Below are 26,202 nucleotides of genomic sequence, written 5' to 3'. Positions count from 1 at the left end.
GGATGTTTCACCTTACAGCATTCCTCCAGTGCACCACAGTCTAGGTATCAAGAAGCCACTTTTCTCCATAAAATAGAAATCTGTGGTCCAGCACTCTCTCAAATTAGTTCATCAATACATCTCAAACAATCATCAGTTAGAGAAAACACCTTGACCCCTGGGAAAATGAAATGGGAGATGCGAAGGATTCTCTTTACAGACTTATGAAAGGCAGTTATCAGCCATCATTTATCCTTCCCAATGGATTGAGTTTTATACCCATTCCCTATTATTGACTAACCTGTTCCCCTTTGGCGTGGCTTGGTGAAGCGTAGGATTCTGGGTAATGTTGCCTCTCGAAGGGGCACTCCAAAGAGTCCAAGTGATGCTGGCTGAAGGTGTCAGTGCGGAGGTGCTTCCGGGGGCCTCCACCACTACTCTGAGAATCTATGCTGAGTCTGCAGCTCTCCTGGTCACCTGAGGAAAGAAAACACCACACCAATCACAGCCTTTGCCTACTGAACAGTCCCCTGACCATGAGCTCAAATCCAAACTCTGTCGTTCACTATGTATCCTTATTCACTTTCTTTTGTCCCTTCCCTCTCCCATCTGCTCTATAGGCATTGCTCTGAAGGCATTACTGTTGATAGCTAGGTGATATATCTCAGAAGCAGCTGCTGTTTACGAAGTGCTCTGACTGCAAAACCTACTGGGTTTGGAAGAAAAGAGCAACATAGCCAATACCAAGAGTTTAAAACTACCACAGTGATCCCAGGAAAATCTACGCACATCTACAGAATGATGGGAAAGTAGATTGCCCATTGTTTGACAAGGCCATTTCCTTGCAAGTTTCAGCATGGTCCTAATTTACTTATAATTTGTTGCATCTGACCCTCAAATTAATTTAAGGCGACCATGTGATTATTGAGTTTATGTGAGGCAGGTGATTATTGTAGAGCACTTGGAAAGTGATGTGTTATAGAGAGAGAGAGTCATAGAGAAGAAATGGTAGTAGAGAAAGAGAGAGAAGAGATTGAGGTTGGGAGGGAGAATAGATGAGGAGCAGAAGTCAGGGGAAAGTGGGGAAAAGGATGAGTAGAACTGAAGAGGAATCATATAAAACTTCCACCTTTTACAACCCATGATTTCCTTTTGAAGTTTGTGGTAACATTGGATTCAATAGCTAGGCTAGCCATGAGGTAGACTCACTGTCATCCAACTTGCGCTTGCCGTCACTGCCAGGCTGTGCAATTCCCAGGAGACCATTGATGGAGTAGGTAGACCCCAGGGAGTCAGACTGAGGGGATTCTGGAGGTGTCACTGCAGAACTAGGGACTAGAATGAAGACAAACAAATTTACATGAGATCTAAAAAGACTATACATGTTACCCACTTATGCTTAGAATATGTTGTAAGGAGGGCTTTCACTAGGTTGGACAGCAAGACTTTTTATTTGAAATTAATTGTCCTTCTCTAAATCTTCTGGAAGGGGCAAGGAGAAGAGAGCTCTTAAATTCAGATATTCCTAAGACAAGGCAATGCATGCTGGCACCTAGGGATGGTTAAGAAATTATTCTTACTTATTGCCTGTAAATATTATATTCATTCCTGACTTTCAAGTTTCAAGTTTCTTAAAAAAGTTTTATACCGCTTAATCAAATTTCTAGGCGGTATACAATGTAAAAAATTCCATAAAAACAAATAAAAATTGGAAGTACTAAACAAGACCAGGGTAGGTTAGTAAAACACATAACAAAACATACGAACTAACTTCACACAGATAGGGAAGAAGGGACCTCTTTACTATCTCAATCCAATATGAAGAATCTATGCAAAAGATCTTTTAAAAACTTCCTGACATGGGCTAGTTTCAAAACCCTCACTACCACTACATTCAAAGTTCTGGAAAATTTACAGTGAGGGCTATGGGACTGTATTTTTTTCTTCTAGGAAATATTTTCCCTGGACCAGATCCTAGGAAACTTGCAGTTAGTATTATGGGATTAAGGTTTTGTTGACTGCATAGAGTGATAATTACTGAATGCTTTCTGTGCCTCAGTTCTTAGGAAAGTTCCTCCAATGGATAATTACTGAACATTCTCTATAGTTCATTTCCCAGAAAAGCTGCAACGAGGGTTATAATATTTAAGGGTAGGGGGGGTTGGAAGAAGGTGTGATCACTCACTATTCATGCCAACCAAGCTACTTTCTCTCTTCAAGAGCTCAGAAGTAGAGAATGACACGGGGCCAAATTTTCCTGTCCCTGCAGGAACTCGATTTCCCCATCATGTGCCCGCATATTTTCTCACTGTCCCTGCCCCATTCCTGTAAGCTCTGCCTTAACTGCACAAGCCTCCAACACTTATGATTTTAAAGTGTTTGAGGTTTGTGCAGATGAAGATGGAGCTTGCAGGAATGGGGCAGGGACAGGAAAAGAATTTGCAGGGACGGGACAGGAAAATGAGTTCCCCCGGGGCCTGGGGAAAAATGTGTCCCCGTGTCATTCTCTACTCAGAAGGACTCTTTGACTACATTCTCATTAGTTTGCTTCAGTTTCTCCATTCATGAAACCTACAAATGGAAGTGTATCAGAACAAACCACACAGTACATACTCAGAGTGTGTCCTGGGCTGAGTGTCTTGGTAGCCACACAGTTTTCCATGGGGAGATTGAAAGGCTGCTGCACTTTGGTGCGGATAATTCTGTTATTAAGAAAAGAGAAAGACAAGGAAGATGAAAAAAAAAGTGAAGTGACTCCAAGTTCTGAAGGCTGGGAATATGGATGTGTTACAGAAAAAGACTAAGGACCAGATATCCAGATTAATGGAGATAGGCATATTGACATGCACATGCTACACTAAATGGAAAGAGACCTTGTTTTGTATCATTATTTTCTTGTTTTGCTTTAAATTCCAGAATAAATATTGTCAAGAGAATATACTCTTTGGAAAGGAGTGCACACTATCCCCTGGATTCTAAATATGGTGCCCAGATTGGCGTGTGCGTGCCCAAGGGTCTTGATTCTTTAAAGGACACCAATCGTATGTCAATTATGCATTGGCGTCCTGTAGAGAATCATTTTTTTTTTCTAACAGATACCTTAAATGAGGCCAGCATTTTACAGGCCTACATTTAAGGTGTTTGTCTCACACCTATAGAGACGCATAGGGATGTTTACGGACACCCAAGGCTATTTCCAGGGGAAACCATGCCTATGTCGGCCTTGGGTATCATTAGGCATTATTCCACAAATTTATCCCAGCCACTGAAATAGCTATTGTCCTAGAACAAGCATAATGATAATTTTCATACATTTATATTTATGCAATATTATTTTTATGTCTTGGTGGATTATTATTTATGATTGGTGTATTAAAATATATGGTTGTGTGCATTGGTAAATTAATATTGCTGTTTCTTTTATAATATATTTTATAATATTTAAATGTGTTTATATGTCTTTTTATATATGTTCATATGACTTTATACATTGCCTATAGACTCCTGACGCAGGCCGTAGGGCCGAAACATGTACATGTCGGGTCGAGTATTTTTGGAAGAATAAAGGATTACCTGATTGATCAGATGAGTTGAAAGACATTTTTTTTGCACCTTTTCTTATTGGACAATTCCATTTTCCCTATCATTCTATCTGTTGTGGATTTGTTTCCCCTGTGTGTTGTGATACAAAGAACCAACTGATGTTAATTGATACTCATTAAAATTTGCACGCACATCTGGCATGTGATACTTCAGCAATAAACCTCTTGTTATGGACCTCCTTTTTGGCTCCTTGTGGATTTGCTTTGCAGATTAGCTTGGAAACATTTAAGCACTATTCTATAAATGGGCGCAGAAGTGTGCTTTCACACAGATCTGCCATTTCTGTCCCATTTTGGTGCTTTGCATCCATCAGAATGCTTTTCTGCATGGAAAATTCAGTGCAGAAGTAGCACCTAATGTTAGGCGCCATATTTAGAATCCAGGAGAATATGACCTCTGCTTTCTGTGCAATGGAGACCACTACCTCTGAAACTATGAGATTAAGCAGGAACTCCCAGAGATCTGTATTGTATGCATTAGAAGCCACTGTCTCCTTCACCGGGAGGTCCTGCAGGGCCTCTGAGAGATCTGCATAAATAGAATTCAGGGTATTTTCCCTAGCAAGGTAAGTCTTGATAGGAGCATCCAAGCATTTGCATTGTGAACAAGGGATGGAATTTTCCATTGAACACTAAAATCTTGGAGGAATTTCCATGAATAGCAGATCCAGGCAAAGCAACAGAAGAACCAGTGTTCCACCAACAAAGTCGAGAAATGAAAGCACAAAGTGGAGTACTAGTTTCCGGATGTCCAGGAGATATTGTTTATCTATTAATTTCTCATTTCAAATAGTCATATAAAAACAAGTCAAAGCAGCCTCAGGATTTGTATAAGTACACACTGTATCACTGATGGTACAACCTCACAAAAGTGAGGTCAGGACCCAACACAGTCCATGTTTTGGCAAATACAATGCCTTCATAAGGGGTCCTAAATTGATGGACACAATAGGTATGGGTATCTAAACCTTAGAGCAAACTGTTGAGACATGTACGAGCAATTTCTTCCAACAATATCTCCTGGACATCCAGAAACTTGTGTTCCATTTTGTGCTTTCATTTCTGGAATTTCAATGAATCACACTCAGTAGAAAACATGGTCTTTTGCAATGTGAAATCCAGAAGATTGAGAGAGATTCTCCAGATTGTCCCTTCGGGGTCCTTCTAATATAGCTTCTAGTTTGCCCTTCTTCTGTATTCACCACATTTTGCCTTTACTCCCCCACCCCCTCCCATACACACACACACTTCTTCTTCATTACCTGTTTATTGAGCTGACGCTGGGAACTGTATCATTGTCACATATACCCTCTGTTAGGAGGCGGTCCCGAATCTCCCAGGCAAACATTGTTGGGTTCTGACGTTTATAGTCTCCAATTTTCTCCACGACTTTGGGAGTTGCCACCTTTGGTTTGGAGCCACCAATCACACCTGGCCGTATACTTCCAGTCTCGTAGTACCTACTCCAATAGAGACAGGAGTATAATTACCTAATACATAGCAAGAAACAGAGGAAGATGGAAGGAGCTCTAAACCTTGTTTAAAAGGGGAGCAACTTCACAATGGTTATATTCAGAATGACTCTTTCAGATCTTCCTTGTTCTTTCATTGATTTATCTCAATCACATTTATCAAGCTTAATTTTTCTTGACTTTTTGAGGTCCCTTCTCCTCAGTGTATCCTCATTTTCCTTGATAGGTGGCATATAACTCAACAGCCTCTTAATGCAAAAGTGACTTTCTAGGAAGACAGTGTCATTTATCTCCACAATGTTCACCATGTTCTTTTATATCATTGTTACCCATTTTAGCTATTTAAAGTGAACAGATCTCATTCAATGCATAAGAAGTATGGAGTCACATCCCTCAATGACTCAGCAGGGAAAGATCCCCTTACTTGGCAATCATGCAGTGTGATAAAGGGGAAACCTTCTGATTCATAATTCATGGGGAGCAGTTTGGGAATTTTTCTTATTAATTACTCAGAAAGGGGAGGAAAATAGGTCTCCATTACTGACTCAGCAGGATCTCATTAATGACTCAGAAGGGGAGTTTTAGGTCTTTTAGTGTCATGGAGAAGGGCCTAGGTCAGAAGGAATCTAGACAAAAGGTATAGAGCAAGTTACAACCCCAAACAAGGGCACAGAAGGATATAACCTGCATGGAGTGGTAGGTACAACTCTAGTCACCTTACTGGGCAGACTAGCTGGATCATAATGCTCTTTATCTGCTGTCATTTACTATGAGTGTCAGAAGCCGCGTAGAACATTCAGTGAGCCGGCCTGCACTAAAAAACACTTTTGTGGGTTTGTAAAGGGGGGGGGGGGTAAGCAAAGTTTTCTTGTAATACCTATATTGGGTTCATAGAAAATAATTCTGATTCTGGAGATCCATGTTGAGAACATTTATAAATGTGCTCTTTCAATATTGATGGAACCCATGTAGGATATCCCAGGACATCTTCTTGCTACCAGGAATCCTCTGTGTTTTTAAAATTCTGTTACTTGTTTTGTCTTTCACACCGTTGTGAGTATATTCCAGGCACTTGACCACTTTTTTCATTACAAAAATATTTCCTGGTGTTGTTTCTAAGTATGAGGTTTGGCTAATTACAACTTCCCCATAAAAGCCTATGAAGCAAAATAAATCATGAACTTTTAACGATTCCTCTAATTGTTTATCATCTAGACTAAGCATACCCTCTACCTAGGCCGGCTATCAAGTGTAACAGCATATTGGGTAGTAATGGGGTCCTCCTCTGATGATGCAGCCAGCCAGCTGGTCCCCCTCTGATGATGTAAACCAACAACAAACACACACAGGAATCTGATGTAGTAACAGTGGCATGGATTCCATTTTGTCCCTTCCTTCTGAAGGCCCTGTGCTTAGCTCCTTCTCATCATTAGGACAATCTTGCTTTCCCTTCATTTGAAATCAGTCAAACTTTTATCTATATCAAAGGCAATTTTGAAAGGGATTTATCCATCCAGATTATCCCAGTTGAAAACCGTCCCCCTGACAGTGGGTAAACAATATAAGGGCAATTAAGGGGAAAGGGAGGGGCAATTTGCACAGATTTGCTGCCCTCATTCTACCAGTCACAGAATTATCAGATGTAAAAGTTGTCTTTGCTTTGATACCTACATACCTTGTAAGTAATTTTCAGAAGGAAACTATATGGACAGTTTCCTCAAGATTCTTGGGACCATGAGTATGCTCGTACTTTGAAGCAGCACAAGCTACAGAAAATTGCCCCCTCTATTTGTGGAGGTCTGCAAGTGACATGATGCAAAGAATGGCGAATCTATCAGAACTTTGTGATGGGTATCAAACATTAAAAAACTGGGAGAAGTTTCATTGTCAAGCATTCCTGATCTAGGGCTTATTCAGTGGTCTTCATGCCCAGAACTCAGGGGCTGCCAACAGGTCAGGTTTTCAGGATATCCCTAATAAATATGGATTAGACAGGTTTTTTTTATTTAAATATACTGTATTTTTATTAAATAACAGAAATCTTAGCACTATATTATACATTAAACATAAATGAATCCATATTGCACTTCCAGTTATTAAAATCTGTATTATCCCACAATATATTGGAAGAAAACCTGGAGCTTGTACTCAGTCCATTCACAAGCCTTTTCTGATGAAAATAAAGCTATTTCACATCATAGTCTGTGTGTATTATTCCATTTCTCCAGTATTCGCCAATGTTCCAACAAGCATATATTGATTCTTAGACAAAGCTGTTATAATGCCTTCTCGCTCCAATTCAGACTGTGTCCAGCCAGCCTGACGTAGCACCACGTTTCGCTATTACAGTGTCTTCAGGAGCTGAAACTGTGGCAGGTTTTCAACTTCTTTACTACTTCATTTCATTATAGATTAGCAACTGCACAGGTACACAAGCCCACTGTTTGTATCCTGTCTGAGGGGAGAGTAGGCTTGTGTACCCGTGCTTCTTGGAACATTGGAGAATAAACTAAACTAAACTAAAGCTTAACTTTGTATACCGAGTCATCATTCTAAGAAGGCTCGACTCGGTTTACAGCAATTAAATAAACAGGGAATGATTTACAAATGATAAATAGAAGATAATAGCAAAATTCAAAAGAATTAGTTTTCAAAATGTTTGGCAAATAGAGTAGTTTTTAAAGATTTACGGAAAAATTGAAATGAACTGGAACTCCTTAAAAAAAGGGGAGATCATTCCAGAGTTGAGAGTTTAAAGACCAAAGATTGACTGAAGATCTTGACTCCTTTAATCCCTTTTTTAGAAGGAAGGGAGAGTTTAAACTGTTGGATACTTCTTACAAAGGAGAATCGGTAAACATTCCAAAATAAAGGAATAAGAGGATTAAAGACACCATGTAGAATTTAAAAAAAAATACAAGCCCTCTCTGAAAGTTATCAATACAAGGCGTCACACCATTTTTTCAATAACAGCTCCCCAATCTTGGAATGACCTCCCACTATTTCTTAGAGAGGAAAAGAACTTAGATAAATTTAAATCCAAACTCAAGAGTTTCCTTTTTAACGATGCTTTTAATGAATAAATTTCAAAGACTTGCTTACTTTTCACTTTTTACTTTGTATATTAATATAAATTTTATCTGTTGCCCTTCCTATTGTTCTTTCCTTAAATGTTTTTACATTAATATTGATTGTAACCCTTTAATGATTTTTCCCTCGCCTTGAAATTATATGTATAAGTTAAACTATGTATAGCAAAGTTTGTATTTATTAGTTTTAATTCATCTTGAATATTGTTTGTTAAGATTTGTCACCCCTATTTAATTATTTATGAAATTGTACATCGCCTAGAAAATGTGATAGGCGATTAATCAAATTTTTATAATAAACTTGGAAACTTGGAACTTGGAAGCGCATTTAAATTGAATTCTAAAATAAACCGGGAGCCAATGAAGACTCTGAAGCAAAGGGGTCACATGGTCAAATTTATGTTTTCCAAAGATCAGCTTCGCAGCAATATTCTGAATTAACTGTAATCTATGAATACTGGAGAAATGAAATAATACACACAGATTATGATGTGGAACAGCTTTATTTTCATCAGAAAAGGCTTGTGAATGGACTGAGTACAAGCTCCAGGTTTTCTTCCAATGTATTGTGGGATAATACAGATTTTAGTAACTGGAAGTGCAATATGGATTCATTTATGTTTAATGTATAATATAGTGTTAAGATTTGTGTTCAATGTGGATAAGTACAAAGTGATGCATGTCGGGAACAAAAATCTCATGCACGAATACAGGATGTCTGGGGCAGGTCTTGGAGAGACTTCCCAGGAAAGGGACGGGAGTTCTGATTGATAAGTCCATGAAGCCATCTGTACAATGCGCTGTGGCGGCAAAAAGGGCGAACAGAATGCTAGGAATGATCAAGAAGGGGATCACGAACAGATCAGAGAAGGTTATCATGCCGCTGTATCGGGCCATGGTGCGCCCTCACCTGGAGTACTGCGTCCAGCACTGGTACATGAAGAAGGACACGGTACTACTCGAAAGGGTCCAGAGAAGAGCAACTAAAATGATTAAGGGGATGGAGGAGTTGCCGTACAGTGAGAGATTGGAGAAGCTGGGCCTCTTCTCCCTTGAAAAGAGGAGACTGCGAGGGGACATGATCGAAACATTCAAAATACTGAAGGGAATAGACTTAGTAGAGAAAGACAGACTGTTCACCCAATCCAAGGTAAGGAGAACGAGAGGACACTCTTTGAAGTTGAAAAGGGATAGATTCCGTACAAATGTAAGGAAATTCTTCTTCACCCAGAGAGTGGTAGAAAACTGGAATGCTCTTCCGGAGTCTGTTATAGGGGAAAACACCCTCCAAGGTTTCAAGACAAAGTTGGACAAGTTCATGCTAAACTGGTGAGACTGGACTCATTTGGAGCACTGGTCTTGACCTTGGGGGTGCCGCGTGAGCGGACTGCTGGGCAGGATGGACCATTGGTCTGACCCAGCAGCAGCAATTCTTAAGTTCCTATGTTCTTATGTGTTATTTAATAAAAATACTGGATATTTAAACAAAAAACCTGTCTAGTTATATTATATGTATTAAATACTTTTTGAGATAGGTAATTTGGTTAATTGTACCCTGCTTTGTAGTGTTGGTATAATAAATATGGATGAGATTTGCATACAATGAAGGTAGCAGGCATGCAAATTTCTCTTATCCATATTCTTTATGGCTATCCTAAAAAGTTGGTCTGTTGGCAGTTCTTGAGGAATGGGAGTGATGGCTATAGCTCTAGGCAAACTTTCAGCCTTGTACTTTCCTCCCCACAGGCCCCCCTGAGATTTTCATAAATGATCATCCAACATCATCCCAGCACAATTTTGTTATAATTCATAGATGTATATCATACTTTTAAATGTTTACATTTTGTTTTGCATGTACATATCTAATGAGTGCAGCTTCCAAAATCCATTTACATGGGAAAATAACTATACAGTATACTGTATGCATGTAAATGGTCTATTTGAAAATTACTCACCCTCCCAGTGCATCAAAGTGTATGCTGATGGTTCTTTCAGCTATCAGAATCTATTATGTATTTATTTATTTCGATTTCTAGCCCATCCTCCTTGAAGCTTAGAACGGGTTACATGTTGTTTTGGCTGAGCTGCTGTTTGTCACACACTCAGAAGCTGCCTCCCTAAGTGACCTTCTAGTTTACCTAATGGTTAAAGCCAGCCTTATGTTTCTTTAGAAGAAGGAATTTTTATCAGTATCCTGTTAGCAGGCAGGGAACATCCTGATTTTTGTGTGTGCTAGCAGTGAGCATGGTAGATGAAGGAAGAGGGCTTGTTTTTTGGTGCTAGGACTTGTGAGTGTGTGTTGGTACTGGGCATAATAGAGGGAGGAGAAGGAAGAAGAGGCCCAGATGTGTATCCAGGTGGGATGCAAGGGAAGTGATCACTTCCCGAAATGAATTTTCTATGAAATGGTGCCTAGGTAGATCGGCCCTTTAGCCTTGCACTGGTGCCTATTTTGCAAAAGATCTGCTCCCCCTGATAACAAAACCTGGCTATGCTTCTGATCAGGTTATATATGTGTCTGTGTGTGTTTGTAGAGGAAAGAGAAGCAATCCCTTATGTTGGTTGGCATTGCCCATAGCAGGGGGAAAAGAAGGGCTCCCTTGGCACCAGGTATGGTACAGGGAGAAGGGCATACTCTCCAAAACTTAAACTTGGTTCTTTCTTACCTGCCAAGGATTTTGCTGACGCAACCATGGCTGACTCGCAGCTGTCGGGATATGTCACATGGTCTCACCCCCTGGTGTGCCAAGTCTACAATGCGCTGCCGTACCACCTCTGGCAGGGGACGGCCGTTCACAAAGGCTCCACCCAGCTGATTCATTCCACCATGGCCTGCAGTAACAGAAATGGGAGACTGGGTCATTCTCACTGTTAAAGCCAGAGTGACACCAATGACATAAAAAAACTAGTCATGCATGAACCTGAGAGGCAGCAGTACTTGCTGCACTACCTGGAAATTTACAAGATCGCTCCGTGCCAAGAAGAACAGAGAGGCTGAGCACATCCAGTCTACAAACTGGGTGCTAATATTTGTGAATGTTTAGAATACCAGCATTATAGGCACATAGATGCGCACTCACATGCATAGATGCCAGGATGCCATCTACGCACTATTCTGAAAATATATGGCTATCTTGGATAGCGCATATTTGGAAAGGGGGTGTTAGAGCATGGGCAAGACCTAGGCAGGCTCTAACTTATGAGTGGTAGCTTACAGAATACTATGAGTTACACAAGTCTCTATATATAACAGTGACGGCATTAAAAAACAAGATTAGGCTAACATAATAGTTAAATTACACAAGTCTCTGCCATATTTAGGTGCCCACATTTATGCCAGTTCTAAAACAAGGGGAATCACCTAAATGTCAGGCGAATTGATACTGGATCTAGTATTCTATAACGGAACCTAGATCAATATTCAATGCAATTTAACAACCAGAAATAGAAACATAGGTAGAAGCATGAAGGCAGATAAAGGCCAAATAGCCCATCCAGTCTGTCTTTCCGCAGTAAGCATTATCTCTTCCTCTCTCTGAGATCCCACATGCCTATCCCACGCTTTCTTGAATTCATACACAGTCTCTGTCTCCACCACCTCTTCTGGGAGACTGTTCCACGTGTCTACCACCCTTTCTGTAAAAAAGTATTTCCTTAGATTACTCCTGAACCTATCACCTCTTAACTTCATCCTATGCCTTCTCATTCCAGTGCTTCCTTTCTTGCGCATTTATGTCACACAGATATTTACCGTATATGTGACAAGATTTTTGGGCTAAAAAAAAGCCCCAAAATGGGTGGTCTCATCTTATATTTGGGTCAGCGCCCACCTACCCCCTCCCAGACTTGTTGCAGGCCTCCGCTGGCCTAGGAGGGATCCCTCCCGTCTCCTGTCCCAGCCAACTCTGACAATTTTTAAATCTCTCTCCAACCTCCCTCCTGGATGCAGAGCCTGGCAGGGAGTGAGGGGAGCTGAGTGATAGAGCCTGATAGAACCAGCCTGCTAGAGCCTGGCAGGGGAGGAAGGGGGGTCAGGGCATAGATCCTGGCAGGGCACATGAATATTTAATCCCCCCCTTCCCATCTTATATTCGAGTCAATCTTTTTTTCTTCCTTTTTTGGGGGAAAAAGGGTATTTTGTCTTATACCTGGATCGACATATTTGAGTATATATGTCTCTATCATATCTCTCCTCTCCTGTCTTTCCTCCAAAGTATACATATTGAAATCTTTAAGTTTGTCCCCATACGCCTTATAACAAAGACTATGCACCATTTTAGTAGCCTTCCTCTGGACCGACTCTATCCTTTTTATATCTTTTTGAAGGTGCAGCCTCCAGAATTGTACACAATATTCTAAATGAGGTCTCGCCAGAGTCTTATACAGGGGCATCAATACCTCCTTTTTCCTCTCCCTATGCATCTTAGCATCCTTCTAGCTTTCACCGTCACCTATCCAACCTGTTTGGTCATCAGATACAATCACACCCAAGTCCCGCTCTACTGTCATGTACATAAGTTCTTCACCCCCTAAACTGTACCATTCCTTTGGGTTTTTGCAGCCCAAATGCATGCCCTTGCATTTCTTAGCATTAAATTTTAGCTCCTTTGCTGGTTAAACTGCCTGTTCAGGGCTAACCAGTCCTTTTCAATGGCACTTAACTGAACAGACATCTCTTTGTACATGTGTGGGCACAAAAAAAGTTGTACTTATGCCTACTAGCACCCTAAGTGCTAGTCCATATGTGATTAAGGACTAGATTCTGTAAATGGCACTCAAAAAATGGTGCTGAGAAAATCCACATAGAGCGCTATACTATAAATGGCACTCTACATTAGGTATAAAGTAGTAAGAGGTCCACTCTCTTCTGGGGACAATGAGGTGAAACTCCAATTATACAAGAAAACAGTTGGAGAAAAAGGCTGCAGTTTGATGTCTGGTCATCACGGCATGCAACCTTAAGAGCAACTGTTTGTGAAAAGTGGTTTTGAATCCTCAGTTTTGCATGTGTTGCCTGCATGGGACTTACCCAGGGCCGGATTTTCCTATAGGCTAACTAGGCTTCAGCCTAGGGCCTCAAGCTCAAGAGGGGCCTACATTCAAATTGTTAGCAAAATTAAAATTACACTATTCTAAAAACAGTGAATTATATGTGGTGCGGAGAATAAATGTCCAAATAAATGTTCTCGACTTTTTTTTATTTAAATATCACAGTAATGATGTATTTTATTATCTCTCATGTAATTTACAAACTTAAAAATGGGAGGTGAAAGGGCCTCATAAGTGGAATAGCCTAGGGCCTCTTTTCATCTAAATCCGGCCCTGGACTTACCAATAATAGACTGCATTTTCCTGGGACTGATGAGGTGATACTCCTATAATTACATTATTTGAAACATAATAGGTGGAGTTTTTGGTGGCCAGTAACCGTTACGGGTTTGCTTACTTGTTCTGTACTATTAGCATTCCCTAGTCCTGTTGGGCTTTAACTGAGGCCTTTTCCGCTACCTGTTTTGCTGTTTAACGTTGTATAATTGGAGTTTCATACCTCATAGTCCCTTCATACTACTTTATATTGAGTTATTTCTACTCTTTCCTTACACTAGTACTCTGCATTGGATGCCATTTATAGAATAGGTCTTAGAGCTGATTTTCACACCAATTTGGGCATGAGGATTTACACCAGCTGAAGAAACCTGATGCAAATCCTGGCGCTTAATTTAAGTACAGATCCCTGATATTCAGTAATACTGCGTGCTTCTTTAGTGAATGCCCCTGACTCACCCATGCTCCTCTCATAGCCACGCCCCCTTTTAAATTGATTAGTGCATAGCAGGAGGTGTGCGCAAATCCAAACTGTTATCAATTAATGCCAATAATTGATTATCATCATTATTGGCACTTATTGGCTTCTTAGGCAATTTAGTTGTGCACATATCTCAGGATAGCACGTAATTTTGTATACATAAATTATTATTTTTTATTTATCAATTTTAAACATAATGATACAGAGAAGGTTTTCTTTTTTTTTACAATACAACAAATAAGAATTCTATATCAAAAGGAAAATATATACGCAACTCCTCAAGTCCATATTATAGTTAAGATCCTTGATTTATACAAGTGGAAGTGTTCATAAATTTTTACACTATTTATAGAATCTGGGGGATAGTATGCAAATGCACGGGGTTGTGACATGGGCAGAGCATGAGGACATAGGCGGGGCTCCCAATTACACATGTAATTTAAAGAATACTGTGAGTTATGTGTTCCTTTGCTAAATCTAGGGGCCTGCAGTTATGCCAAGTCTAAATAGGTGCCTGCAGTTATGCCAAGTACCTGCAGGTGTTTAAATGTAAGTTGCTCTGATACTGGCTCATATTATTATGCTATAATGGAATCTGGATGCTCACATGCCATTATAGAAGTGGCTGTCACCACATGGCATCAGAGCGCCTACAATGAGATCCTGCTTAAAGAAGTGCCCCCAAAGTGCTCCAATTTCTGTAAGAAATATAGAACTAAACTTCCTACCTAAAGGAGCCAAGAAAGGATGGGCTCAGCCAGATCCAGATGACCTGAAGCCTCCTCGTAGTAGTGAACACCAGGTCTGACTCAGCTTATCCTTAGCTTGGAAAAACAGCAGAATTTTCAATTTATCCAGGTTAAAGAATGCAACATGAAGCCAGCATCAGGTTTTGGTTTTTTTTACTTGTCTCCCAGTGCATTCTGGGTTTTACTTTTTTAAAGACAATGGAGAGGACTTTAAGGATCAGAATTCACTGGGATGAGTTATGAAGCCAGAGCAAACTTAATAGTCTGAGTTGTTTGCCCCCAATCTTATCCAATCTTATCAGCTTCTTTGACTGGGTAACAAGAAGGCTGGACTCAGGAAAGTCCTTGGACGTCGTATACCTGGACTTCAGCAAGGCTTTTGACAGCGTCCCACATCGCAGGCTGGTGAACAAGATGAATTCGATGGGGCTGGGAAAGACTCTAACTGCATGGGTTAAAGATTGGCTTAGTGGCAGACTTCAGAGGGTAGTGGTTAACGGTACCCTCTCTAGAATGTCGGAGGTGACAAGCGGAGTGCCGCAGGGTTCAGTCCTTGGCCCACTCCTCTTCAACATATTCATTGGGGATCTGACTCAAGGGCTTCATGGTAAGGTAACCTTATTCGCTGACGACGCCAAACTATGCAATATAGTAAACGACTACAATCTACAGGACACTATGGAGCATGACCTGCGTACTTTAGAACGTTGGTCCTCGATCTGGCAGCTGGGCTTCAACGCCAAGAAATGTAAGGTCATGCATCTCGGTAACGGAAATCCGTGCAGAACTTACACCCTGAATGGAGAAACTTTAACCAGGACTACGGCAGAACGAGACTTAGGAGTAATCATCAGTGATGACATGAAGGCTGCCACTCAATTGGAAAAGGCTTCATCTAAAGCACGGCAGATGATAGGATGTATCAAGAGAAGCTTTGTCAACAGGAAGCCTGAAGTCATGATGCCATTGTACAGAGCCATGGTGAGACCTCATCTGGAATACTGTGTGCAATTCTGGAAGCCACATTACCGTAAAGATGTGCTCAGAATTGAATCGGTTCAGCGGATGGCCATCAGGATGGTCTCGGGGCTAAAGGGTCTCCCGTACGAAGAAAGACTGAGCAAATTGCAGCTCTACACTCTCGAAGAGCGTAGGGAGAGGGGAGACATGATTGAGACATTTAAGTACATCACAGGATGGGTCGAGGTGGAAGATGATATCTTTCTTCTCAAGGGACCCTCGACCACAAGAGGACATCCGCTCAAACTCAGGGGAGGGAAGTTTCGTGGAGACACCAGGAAGTACTTCTTCACGGAGAGAGTGATCGAGCATTGGAACAAGCTTCCAGTGCAGGTGGTCGAGGCACGCAGCATCCCAGACTTCAAGAACAAATGGGATACCTATGTGGGATCCCTACGAGGGTCATGCCAAGGGATAGGATCACTAGGGTATGGACTTGAATGAACGGGTCAGTAGAGTGACAGTATAAATACAATTATACTTTAGGGGGTCAGTAGACTTAAGAGGGTGGGTAAATAGTGTGGGCAGACTTGATGGGCTGTAGCCCTTATCTGCCGTCATCTTTCTATGTTTCTATTGTTTAAGATGCATGCCAAGTAAAGGGTTAATCATGAAGATCTCAATATTCAAAGCAATTCCATTCTTCAGAAATGGCTCCTGGCCAGTTAAAATACTTGTGTGGGGCTATCTGCCGATATTCAGCTGCACTTAACTGGTTAGTGCCAGTGAACATCACTAAAGTGGGCCAAGGGTGGAGCTGGCACATAAGCAGTTAAGTGCCACTTATTCAGCACTTAACCACTTTAGTTAAGTAGCTAAAACACAGTCCTATCTTTATGCAGTTTTATATAGGCAGATATTTAACAGCACATTCCCAAATACTGTTGTGAATATTTGGGCAGACTGCAGCTGCGTAATCCAGCTAGGGCCAGATCCATTAATGGTGCCCTGAAAGATCTGTGCGAAACTAGGATTTTATAAAGGGCACTCTATGCTCTCAGTGTGGATTTTGTGCCTAACTTTGGGTGCTAACATTTACACCTGCCAAAACCTGGTGTGTCAAATGACATTCTTCTATAACATTGGACAGGGACAGATTTTTCAAATTACGGGGAACCACAAGCACAAGGGGGCACTCGGATAAATTAAAAGGGGAAAGGTTTAGAACAAACGCCAGGAAGTTCTTTTTCACTCAGAGGGTGATGGATACATGGAACGCACTACCGGAGGATGTGATAAGCAGAAGCACACTACAGGGCTTCAAAGAGGGTCTGGACAGGTACCTGGAGGACAAAGGGATTGAGGGGTACAGATAGGAGTAGAGGTAGGTAATAGGGATAGAATTAGAGGATTAGAGGCAGTTACAAAATTAGTCATGGACACTGTTCAGGCAATTAGGCCTGATGGGCCGCCGCGGGAGCGGACCGCTGGGCAGGATGGACCTCTGGTCTGACTCAGCGGAGGCAACTTCTTATGTTCTTATTGTGCCTAAATTCTGGGAACACCCTGATCTGCCCATACCCCTCCCATAGCCCCGCCCCTTTGGAGTTGTACATTATGAAATTTAGGCCTGTATTTTATAGAATAGTGCCTAGGGTAGATGTGCACACAACTCCAAAGTGTTGTCAATTAACATCTATTATTGATTATTCACAGCTCATTAACTGATATACTCGTTTAAAAAATACAAGCACATTACCACTGCCTTCCAAGACTCATACTGGCTCCCTGTACAAGCACGCATACTCTACAAATTCTACTGCACACTATTCAGAGCCCTGAATGGTGATGGGCCAACCTATCTAAACAATCGCCTAACCAGGAACAACACATTCAGACCAAGGAGAACACAGGCACCCTTCACTCAGCCCCCCCAATCAAAAGCATAGAATGTAAGAAAATGAATGATGGCCTACTAGCCACCCAAGCAGTGATACTAGATCACCACCTCTCCAACCTGCTGATCACAATGTCCAACTACAAAACTTTCAGGAGAGAATTAAAAACAAAGTTATTCAGGAAATTTGTCAAGTCAAACTAACTTTCTCAATATATTCGAGGACCCTAATGCTACTTCTGATTATCTATCTCGTAATCTCACTGGGCATGCCTAACGTGACCATTTATTTTTTTTATCAAAACGGGACATCTATTAATATTCAGTCCCGCCCCCAATCCCGCCCTAGCGACGTGGCTGGCCCGGAACGTCCTTGATGTCGGGAAGAAGGCTTCTGGGCGTGATTAGTGCCAGGGAGGTAAGCAGAAGAGCAGTGGCGGCGGACCTGGAGAGAGGTTGAAATCGGGCCTGGAAGGAGGCTTTTTTTTTTTTGGTGCGGCAGGGAGGGATAGGAAGCGATCGCCTGTCCCGTCATCCCTTCGCACAACTTTGGGACACTGTCCCTGAAAACAGGACTTTTTGGCTTCCCGAAGCTGTGTGTGGGTACAACGGGACAGGGGTTCCGAAAACGGGACTGTCCCATTCAAAACAGGACGTATGGTCACCTTAGGTATGCCCAGACCAATTCTTTTATAATCCGCCTAGAACCAAAAGGTATTGGTGGAATAGAAGACACTAATGTAATGCAATGTAAATATGCACGTGGATCTGGAATCCAAGCCCAAATTTGGACAACCTATATGAAATCCAGGGGTAAGTGTCAGGGATATAGTTGGGGTATTGTAGATTGGCGGACGTCATAATGCCGCTTTACAGAGCAATGGTCAGACCACACCTGGAGTACTGTGTCCAACACTGGTCTCCTTACCTAAAGAAGGATATAACCCTGCTGGAGAGGGTGCAGAGGTGAGCCACAAAGCTAGTAAAAGGTATGGGAAATTTGAGCTACAAAGAACGCCTCGGAAAACTAGGCTTGTTCACCCTTGAGAAGAGAAGACTGAGAGGGGATATGATAGAGACTTTTAAAATACTAAAAGGTTTCGACAAAATAGAGCAAGAAGCATTATTATTGACGTTGTCAAATGTGACTCGGACGAGAGGTCATAGACTGAAATTGAGGGGAGACAGGCCCAGGACGAATGTCAGAAAGTTCTGTTTTACACAGCGAGTGGTGGACGCTTGGAATGCCCTCCCGGAGAAGGTAGTGACAGAAACCTCCATTATGAGATTCAAGCGCAAGTTGGATGCACACCTCCTTGCAAATCACATTGAGGGATACGGGAAAATAAGGTCTTCATCAAGGAACACCTAGATTGGCCTCCGCGTGTGCGAGTCACCGGACTAGATGGACCAAAGGTCTGATTCGGTGAAGGCATTTCTTATGTTTTAACGTAAACCGCTCTGAACTGTGAGGTACAGCGGGATATAAATAAAACTATTATTATTATTATTTATTGTTTGTATAACATGTGTTGTATGTTTTTTATATGACTGTTTGTTTGTTTTTTGTAAAACCGCCTAGTTATAGGCGGTTAAGAAATCTTTTAAATAAATAAATGTTTGCAGTAGACTTAAGAGCCATAGTGACCCCAAATAACTCATATATAAGCTAACTTTTAAAAAAGTCTTTTTTAAAGATATTTCTTACAGTTTGATTGGAAGGTTCAGTACAGAGATAATTGGAAAGAGAATTCCAAAGGTGTGATCCTAAATGTCCAAAAAGCAAAATCTCTTGTAGTCTTGTGTTGAAAATGGGTAGGTGGAGGGATGACATGTAATGTAGCCTGGGAAGAGCAAAGAGTACGTGGGAGTACATAAGGAAGAAGCAGATCAGCAATACACCATGATGCCTGTGGTTGCTGGCCCTTGAAAACAAAGAACAAAATTTTATATTTGAGCCTGGCTGAAATTGGAAGCCACTCATTTGCAGTAAGTAGAGGGGTAACATGATCTGTGCATCACAAATTGTGAAGTAATTTAACAGTGGTGCATTGGATGAGCAAACTGGGAAGCAGTCCAGTACAAAGGGAATTGCAATAAATTAAGTTTTGAGATAACAAAGAAAAATATAAGAATTTGGGTGAAGTGAATTGGAAGGAAAGCTTTAACAGATTCAATACAATACTATGCAAAAAGATTTGGGGCTGAAAACTTAATTTTAGAGTCAAGAATCATACCCAGCATATGAACTGTGTGCAGTGATTTTGTGAGTGTAGCTCACACCTATGTGCACAGAACTGGATCTACCTAACGGACTCAGTGCCTCCTTGTGGAATGGTTTTGTAAGTGTAGATCAGTGTCCCTCAAAGTTTTCCGGCTGGCGGCACGCTAAACTCAGTGCCCCAGCTGGAAGGCACCCGGAAGTATGCAGGATGTTGACGCGATGATGTCATGCACATGCGTGACATCATCACTCCGGCTGCAACTCTGGAGCTGTCTCTTTGGTGGGGGATCCAGGAGGTGGGGAGGTGCGGGGAGAGAAGGAGAGACGCCGGCAAGGAGGAGAGTTGTCAGCACAGGCTGACTGCCATATAGGACGTGCCTCTCACTGCAACAGGTACATCCTAGATGCAGTCAGCCGGCGCCGGCACCTCTCTTCCTTACCAACATCTCATCGGCGCACACCTGGAATCGGGGCACACAGTTTGCGATACTCTGGTGTATATCTCACATTTACATGAACAGGACTGGATCTGCCTTTGAGAGTCAGTTACCCTTAGCTGCTACTGAAAGAAGAATCAGTCAAATACTGTGTGCTATTGAAGAGACAGGATAAAACCTGAAACTGTTTCAATTTTCCAGTCACTTTGGGTTTAAATTGATAAGAAATGGCAGGGGAAATGTCGTGGACATTTTCCATGCTTTTTCAACAGAATCCACATCCCTGGTGTATTCCGTCTGTAATCCTCGTCTGTCTACAGAGCTTTCTACCAATCAATAACGGTGTCAAAGAAGTGAAAGGCTGTTGGCCTGCTCACTTCTCTTTAGGGGGGAATTTCTCCAGATGGGTTCGTTTTGTGCATACCATGACAGGAATAAAACTCACTCCTAAACCAGGGCATGTGGCGCTTAATCTCAGTCTCTCGTTAACTGCTAATGCTCGCCGTAGTATTTGCATTGTGCCAAAGAGAGCTTCTTTCTTGAGTTCGTAAGATGTAACGTGTATAGGCAACTTATCTAAGTGTGTTTGGAAGTTCTTGTTTCCCTCCTTGAATCTTGCAGTGGCCATGTGCAGGCCACGAGGGAACTGAAAGAGCCATGCTGAAAGGGTGGTGGGGAGGTCTCTTGAAATAGAATGATGGGTTTTTGTTTTGAACCAAATCACAGCAATGGAACTAAAAATAAATATAAGGAATAAAATACCTAGGAGGTAAAAACAGCATAACTCAAAGTTTATTCATATAAACACAAACATTAATACACATAGCATAAAATACCTTAACATGAAAAGCATAGATCAGAACATAAGAACTGTCATACTGGAACAGACCGAAGGTCAATCAAGCCCAGCATCCTGTTTCCAACAGTGGTCAACCCAGGTCCCATGTACCTAGTGTGACAGAGAAAAGGCAAAAGTGTCTAATACACCAAGGTTTCAGCCTTTTTAAACCATGAAACCTGCCCTGTCGCTAAGGCCAGGATTCTCAAGAACCCACGTTAAAAAGCGACGGTCTGCTAACACAGCCGTTTTGATACCGAATCTAAAAACCCGAGACATTCTTAAAAAATCACGCATGCAAATAAGATTGGCGGACAGCAGCGAAGATTTCCTACATTTGCATCCGCCCATTGTTGATGGGTACATGAGCAGAAAAAACGCCGTAAAAAAACAAACAAACCCCACTCTCCGCTGGCAGCAGGAGGGACTTATCAACTGCACAAAAAACATGCCTTTCTCTACAAAAAAACCACTATAATTCAGGTAAATTTTGTAATTTGTTCTTTAAATAAAATTTAATCAAAACCCACAGCAAGAAACACACAAGAAGCTGAGAGCAGAAGGGAGGTGCCTCACCCACGGGAAACCTAGAGCAGAAGTGCACTGCCAAGGCTGCTCTGCAAAGGAAGCCACATTGAAGGGGAAAGAACCCAGAGACTTTAATCAGGTTGGAGACTCTAGCCAGAACTATGTAGATCAGGAAATGTTATCTGATTATTCTTGGTATGAGGAAATGGAGTCTCTAGGAGCTAAGGATATGGAAATATATGATAATGTCTCTGAGGGTTTTAGCTCTGAAGATATGTTGTGGGAATCAGAGCAGGGCTCATAGGAGCCATTTTAGCCAAAAACAGATATTCCCCAGTGAGTGTCAAAGGCAAAGGAATGAGGGGCAGACTCTCAAAACTAAAATCTGTCTTTAACATGCTCGATAAACTGATTCCAGCCGGTTTAACGTGGATGTAATTTAGCAGCAGATTATCAAAACGGCTTATCAAGGTCTTTTCCGAGTTTTCTAGTAGTCTTCGATACTGCCATGCAAATGTAGTACAACAAAATAATTAATATTAAAATGATCACTCTGAGTGATTCTTTATAATTGCTGAGTGATTCTCTAATCTTGTTGTGCCACATTTGCAACCAAAATTTACCGACAGTTCTGAGCTGCTGTTCCCTTACTTTCTGATCAGTGCCTGAGCACTGATTGGCTCAGGCACTGACAGGAAAGTAAGGTTTGACAGCTCAGACCCCTCCCCCCACATAAATTAAAATAATAATAATAATAAAAACAAATTGAAGATCGGCAGGAGAGATGCCCACTCTCTTCTGCCGCGTTGCACAATCACCCAACATTGCTACCCCCATGCAAATTAAAATTTTTTTAAAAAACCCAAATTGAAGTTCGGCAGAAGAGATGCCCACTCTCTCCTGCCATGTTGCACAATAATCCGACATGAATAAACTCTCTCCCCACCCGCCGCGGGAGAGATGCCCTCTCCCTCCCGCTGCTGACATCCACCAACCCCCCACTTGAAAACCCCCCCCCCCCCTGGCAGCAGGAGAGATGCCCACTTACTCCCACTGCTGATGTCAAGCAATCTCCAACCTGACACCCCCCTGGCAATGGGAAAGATGTGCACTCCCTACTACTACCACACAACCACTTCCCCTCTCCCCCATGCCTCCGATGACCCCCACCCCTCCCCCTTTCTTACGTTTGCTGGCCGGAGGGATGCCTACTCCCTCCAGCCAGCTGGCCCACCTCTTCAAAATGGCAGGCCTTCCCCTCCCTGGTGCATCCTGAGATGCACCGGGGAGGGGCTTGAAGCTGTAATTGGCCCAGGTTAAAGCCCCTCCCATAGGAGGGGCCTTAGGCATCTGGGCCAATCAGATTTCAGGGTAGCTGCAATGAATATTCATGAGTTAGATTTGCATACAATTGAGGCAGTGCATGCAAATCTATCTCCTGCATATTCTTTGTGGACAGCCTGAAAGCCCAATGGGACTAGATATGCCCTGAAGACTGGGTTGGAGATAGCTGTCCTATATAGATATAAAAGAATTTATTTTCCTGTTCCCCACTTCTCCCCATCTCCAATTCTGAAACCAACCTTTTTATATGAGTCATGCTAAATGGATCAGGTCCCCTACAGAAATGATATACTGATGGTAGATAATTTCCTTGGTCCAGGACATGCATGATATCTCTCTGCCATGCTGGCACAGGCAACTGGCATTTGAATTTGCATTTGAGATGTTGTTTGCATTTCTTCTTTCACTGTTCACAAGCGATAAATCCGCTTTGCAAAACTGGCACTCAGAAACATTAAAGCAGAATTTTCTGACACAGCTCTTCAGGGTACCTTCTTTCTGCTATTCCAGTACTAAGAACAACACACTGCCCTGCAGCACTCCTTGCTATTCTCCTACTGAGATCCCTACACACAGCTATACCAATGTACCTCATTCCTGCCCTGCAACACACCTTGCTATTCCAGTTCTAAGAACTGCACACACAACCCTATCTATATACCATACTGCTGCTCTGTAGCACTCCTTGCTATTCTTGTACTGAGATCCACACACACAACTAGTACCTCATGCCTGCCCTGCAATACTCCCTGCTACTCCAGTACTGAAACCAACACACACAGCCCTGACAATGCACCTCACACCATTTGCATTCATCCCCTAAACCCTAGAGCTGGCTATTCTCTTCACCCACTGGAAAATGTGTAGTTTATCAGCATGCATAAAAGTGCATGTATGAAAGCACCAAACAGTGATTTTAATGTAAATATTAAATGCCACCAGTGACTGTAATGATTCTTTTGGGACATCAAAGACTAAGGATCCCATACAACATTTTGGATCCTACCCATCAATAATAATGTAAGCCAGATTAGGACTGTGCCCTTACTTGAATAAACTTGAAACTTGATAGGTCTTTGCGCTTCAGCTGCAGGCTCTGCTGAAGGAATGACTATGGATAACTCAAAAGGAGAAACCTAGCGGGATCCTACAAAATCCTGGGGACGGTGACATTCTCGAAAATGTAGTAGCGGGACAGGACAATGGGCCTTCCAATCCAACGCCGATGTCCCAAGGACCAGACCACAATCAGATGGATAGTGATCAAAATGTTTATTCAAACACAAAAGGTCCAAACGCAACCCAACAAGGTTAGTGTTTTGGCGTGAAAAACACACCTGCGTCAGGGGTACTGGTAAGATGTATCCTCTTGAAAATGCAAGGCTTTACTGATGTAATACACAAAAGTAAAAACATATAAAGAGCTCATTAATGTGCCCGGAGAGACGTTAGCAAAAAAGACAGTGACATGCTTCCATATGCTTATCCAGGGCTCTCAGCAGCTCTGCTCCACTGGGCATGGCTCTCTAGACTGATCCAATAATTTAACAAGGGTTTCCCAAGAGCCCACCTCAACACATCTAGAAGACAAGTCAACTCTCTTAAAAAATAATTTGAGTTCTCCTTGAGTGTTTGAATAGATATGATATGTTTTATGAACCAATTTAACAGATGTACTAACTGGGCTCCTATTACCTGGGCTTTCAACACCCACCTTTACCGTTTTCTTTAGAAGACTTGGGCCCCCTTTCATAAAGTCACATTAAGGGCTTTTTTAAGATGCCAGCCACTGTGGTAAAATTCCTATGAGCGTCGGAGCTTTTAACGCAGCTGCCAGCAATTTTGTTATTTAAAAACCTAACACGACTTGATATAAGGGGGGGCTAAGATCTTTGTTTTTCCCAAAACTCATGGCCTACAGTTGGTACTATAAAAGTTAACACAACCTCCAAAATATCTCCAGTTTATTTCAAAGATGGCCCAGTTAAGAGGCATCAGGTTCTCTCTGCATCAGAGACAGAAGCTGAAATGCAGCCATTTGGGGTTTTATTAATTCAAGCCATTTTTTATTACTTCCCCACCCCCATCCCCTTTTAGAAAACCACGAAAGCGGTTTTTAGCACCAGCCGGCACACTGGATACTCTGTGCGGCTCCCGAAGCTCATAGGAACTCTATGAGCATCGGAAGCAGTGCAGAGCATTCAGCGTGCTAAAATCTGCTTTTGCGGTTTTGTAAAAGGTGGGGTTAGAAAGGTATTTTTTACTGTGTGGATAGATAATAGTCAAAGGATGTTGCTCCACAGTGTTATTTTTATGTTTTGACTATTTTATTATGAAATGAATGTAAAATTTTATGTGAATCGCTTAGAAGTAAACGGGTTATAAAGAAAAAAAATTAATTACTTAATGTATTCAAATACATATTGCCTGAGGCCACACTGCTAATTGCTTTTACTGTTTAGGTTTGACTTGATGTCACTTAACTGGGTCCTCTTTGGTGCTGCATCAACATCTCCTATTTTTCCTCTATTTTATTCCAGACATAAACAGCTCCATGAAGTCTACTCCAGTTTAGTTTATCCTAAACAAATCACCTTTACTGTGTTCCCTGCAGCGCCCATACTCCCACCATCTTCTGGCAGTCCTGAGGAGTATGACGAGCTTATATCCATTGATGCACCAGCAAGGGATATAGAGAAGGAAGGAGAGTACAGGTTCCTGGCTGGTTCTCTGTAACACTGATCTGTGGAGCAGGCCCAAGCAGTGACATTTACATTGAGACTCAAAGAACTGCAGAAGACACAGATCATGAGGAACATGGGGAGAAGAGCTATGCCTAACATTTTCCTGAAATTGTATTAAGAGGGGACTTGATACAAGTATAATGGTAAGCTGTTCCATACTTGGACACCTGGAATTCAAAAGTACCGTATTTGCCGGCGTATAAGACGACTGGGCGTATAAGACGACCCCCCAACTTTTACAGTTAAAATATAGAGTTTGTTATATACTCGCCGTATAAGACTACCCCTTCTTCCGCACACCTTCTGCACAACAAATAAAACTTAAAAGAACATCAGAATTTATTTCAACAATTTTAATTAATTCACTAAAGCTGACTAGAACAATAAACCCATGGGAGCTGCCATGCTATTTGTTTTCTAAACTGTTAACCAAACTGAAACTGTCAATGATAGAAGGAAGATAACACATAGAGGGAGAGAGCAAGTGCCGGGCAAGTCCCTAGCAAGTTTGCTGGCATGACAGTTTCCCTTTA

General features: G+C 41.8%; 1 protein-coding gene across 10 annotated transcripts in view; it reads right to left on the bottom strand.

Moving 5' to 3' along the window:
* PAX8 (paired box 8) overlaps window positions 1–26,202 on the bottom strand; it is a 154,783-nt gene that overhangs the window by 64,002 nt on the left and 64,579 nt on the right. For 5 of the 10 annotated variants that reach the window (XM_033949357.1, XM_033949359.1, XM_033949361.1 and 2 more), the window contains 5 exons: window positions 10,809–10,974; window positions 4,844–5,044; window positions 2,593–2,681; window positions 1,189–1,314; window positions 281–456 (listed from right to left, as the gene is read on the bottom strand). In XM_033949357.1, the coding sequence (XP_033805248.1) occupies window positions 281–456; window positions 1,189–1,314; window positions 2,593–2,681; window positions 4,844–5,044; window positions 10,809–10,974 (758 nt within the window). The remainder of the gene's footprint in view (window positions 1–280; window positions 457–1,188; window positions 1,315–2,592; window positions 2,682–4,843; window positions 5,045–10,808; window positions 10,975–26,202) is intronic. The other 5 variants (XM_033949358.1, XM_033949362.1, XM_033949365.1 and 2 more) reach the window with 1 other exon arrangement.

Source organism: Geotrypetes seraphini, chromosome 6 (genome assembly GCF_902459505.1).
Source record: "Geotrypetes seraphini chromosome 6, aGeoSer1.1, whole genome shotgun sequence".
Lineage (NCBI taxonomy): Eukaryota > Metazoa > Chordata > Amphibia > Gymnophiona > Dermophiidae > Geotrypetes > Geotrypetes seraphini.
Note: the sequence above shows the minus strand (reverse complement) of the source record. Positions and strands in the feature narration are given on the sequence as shown.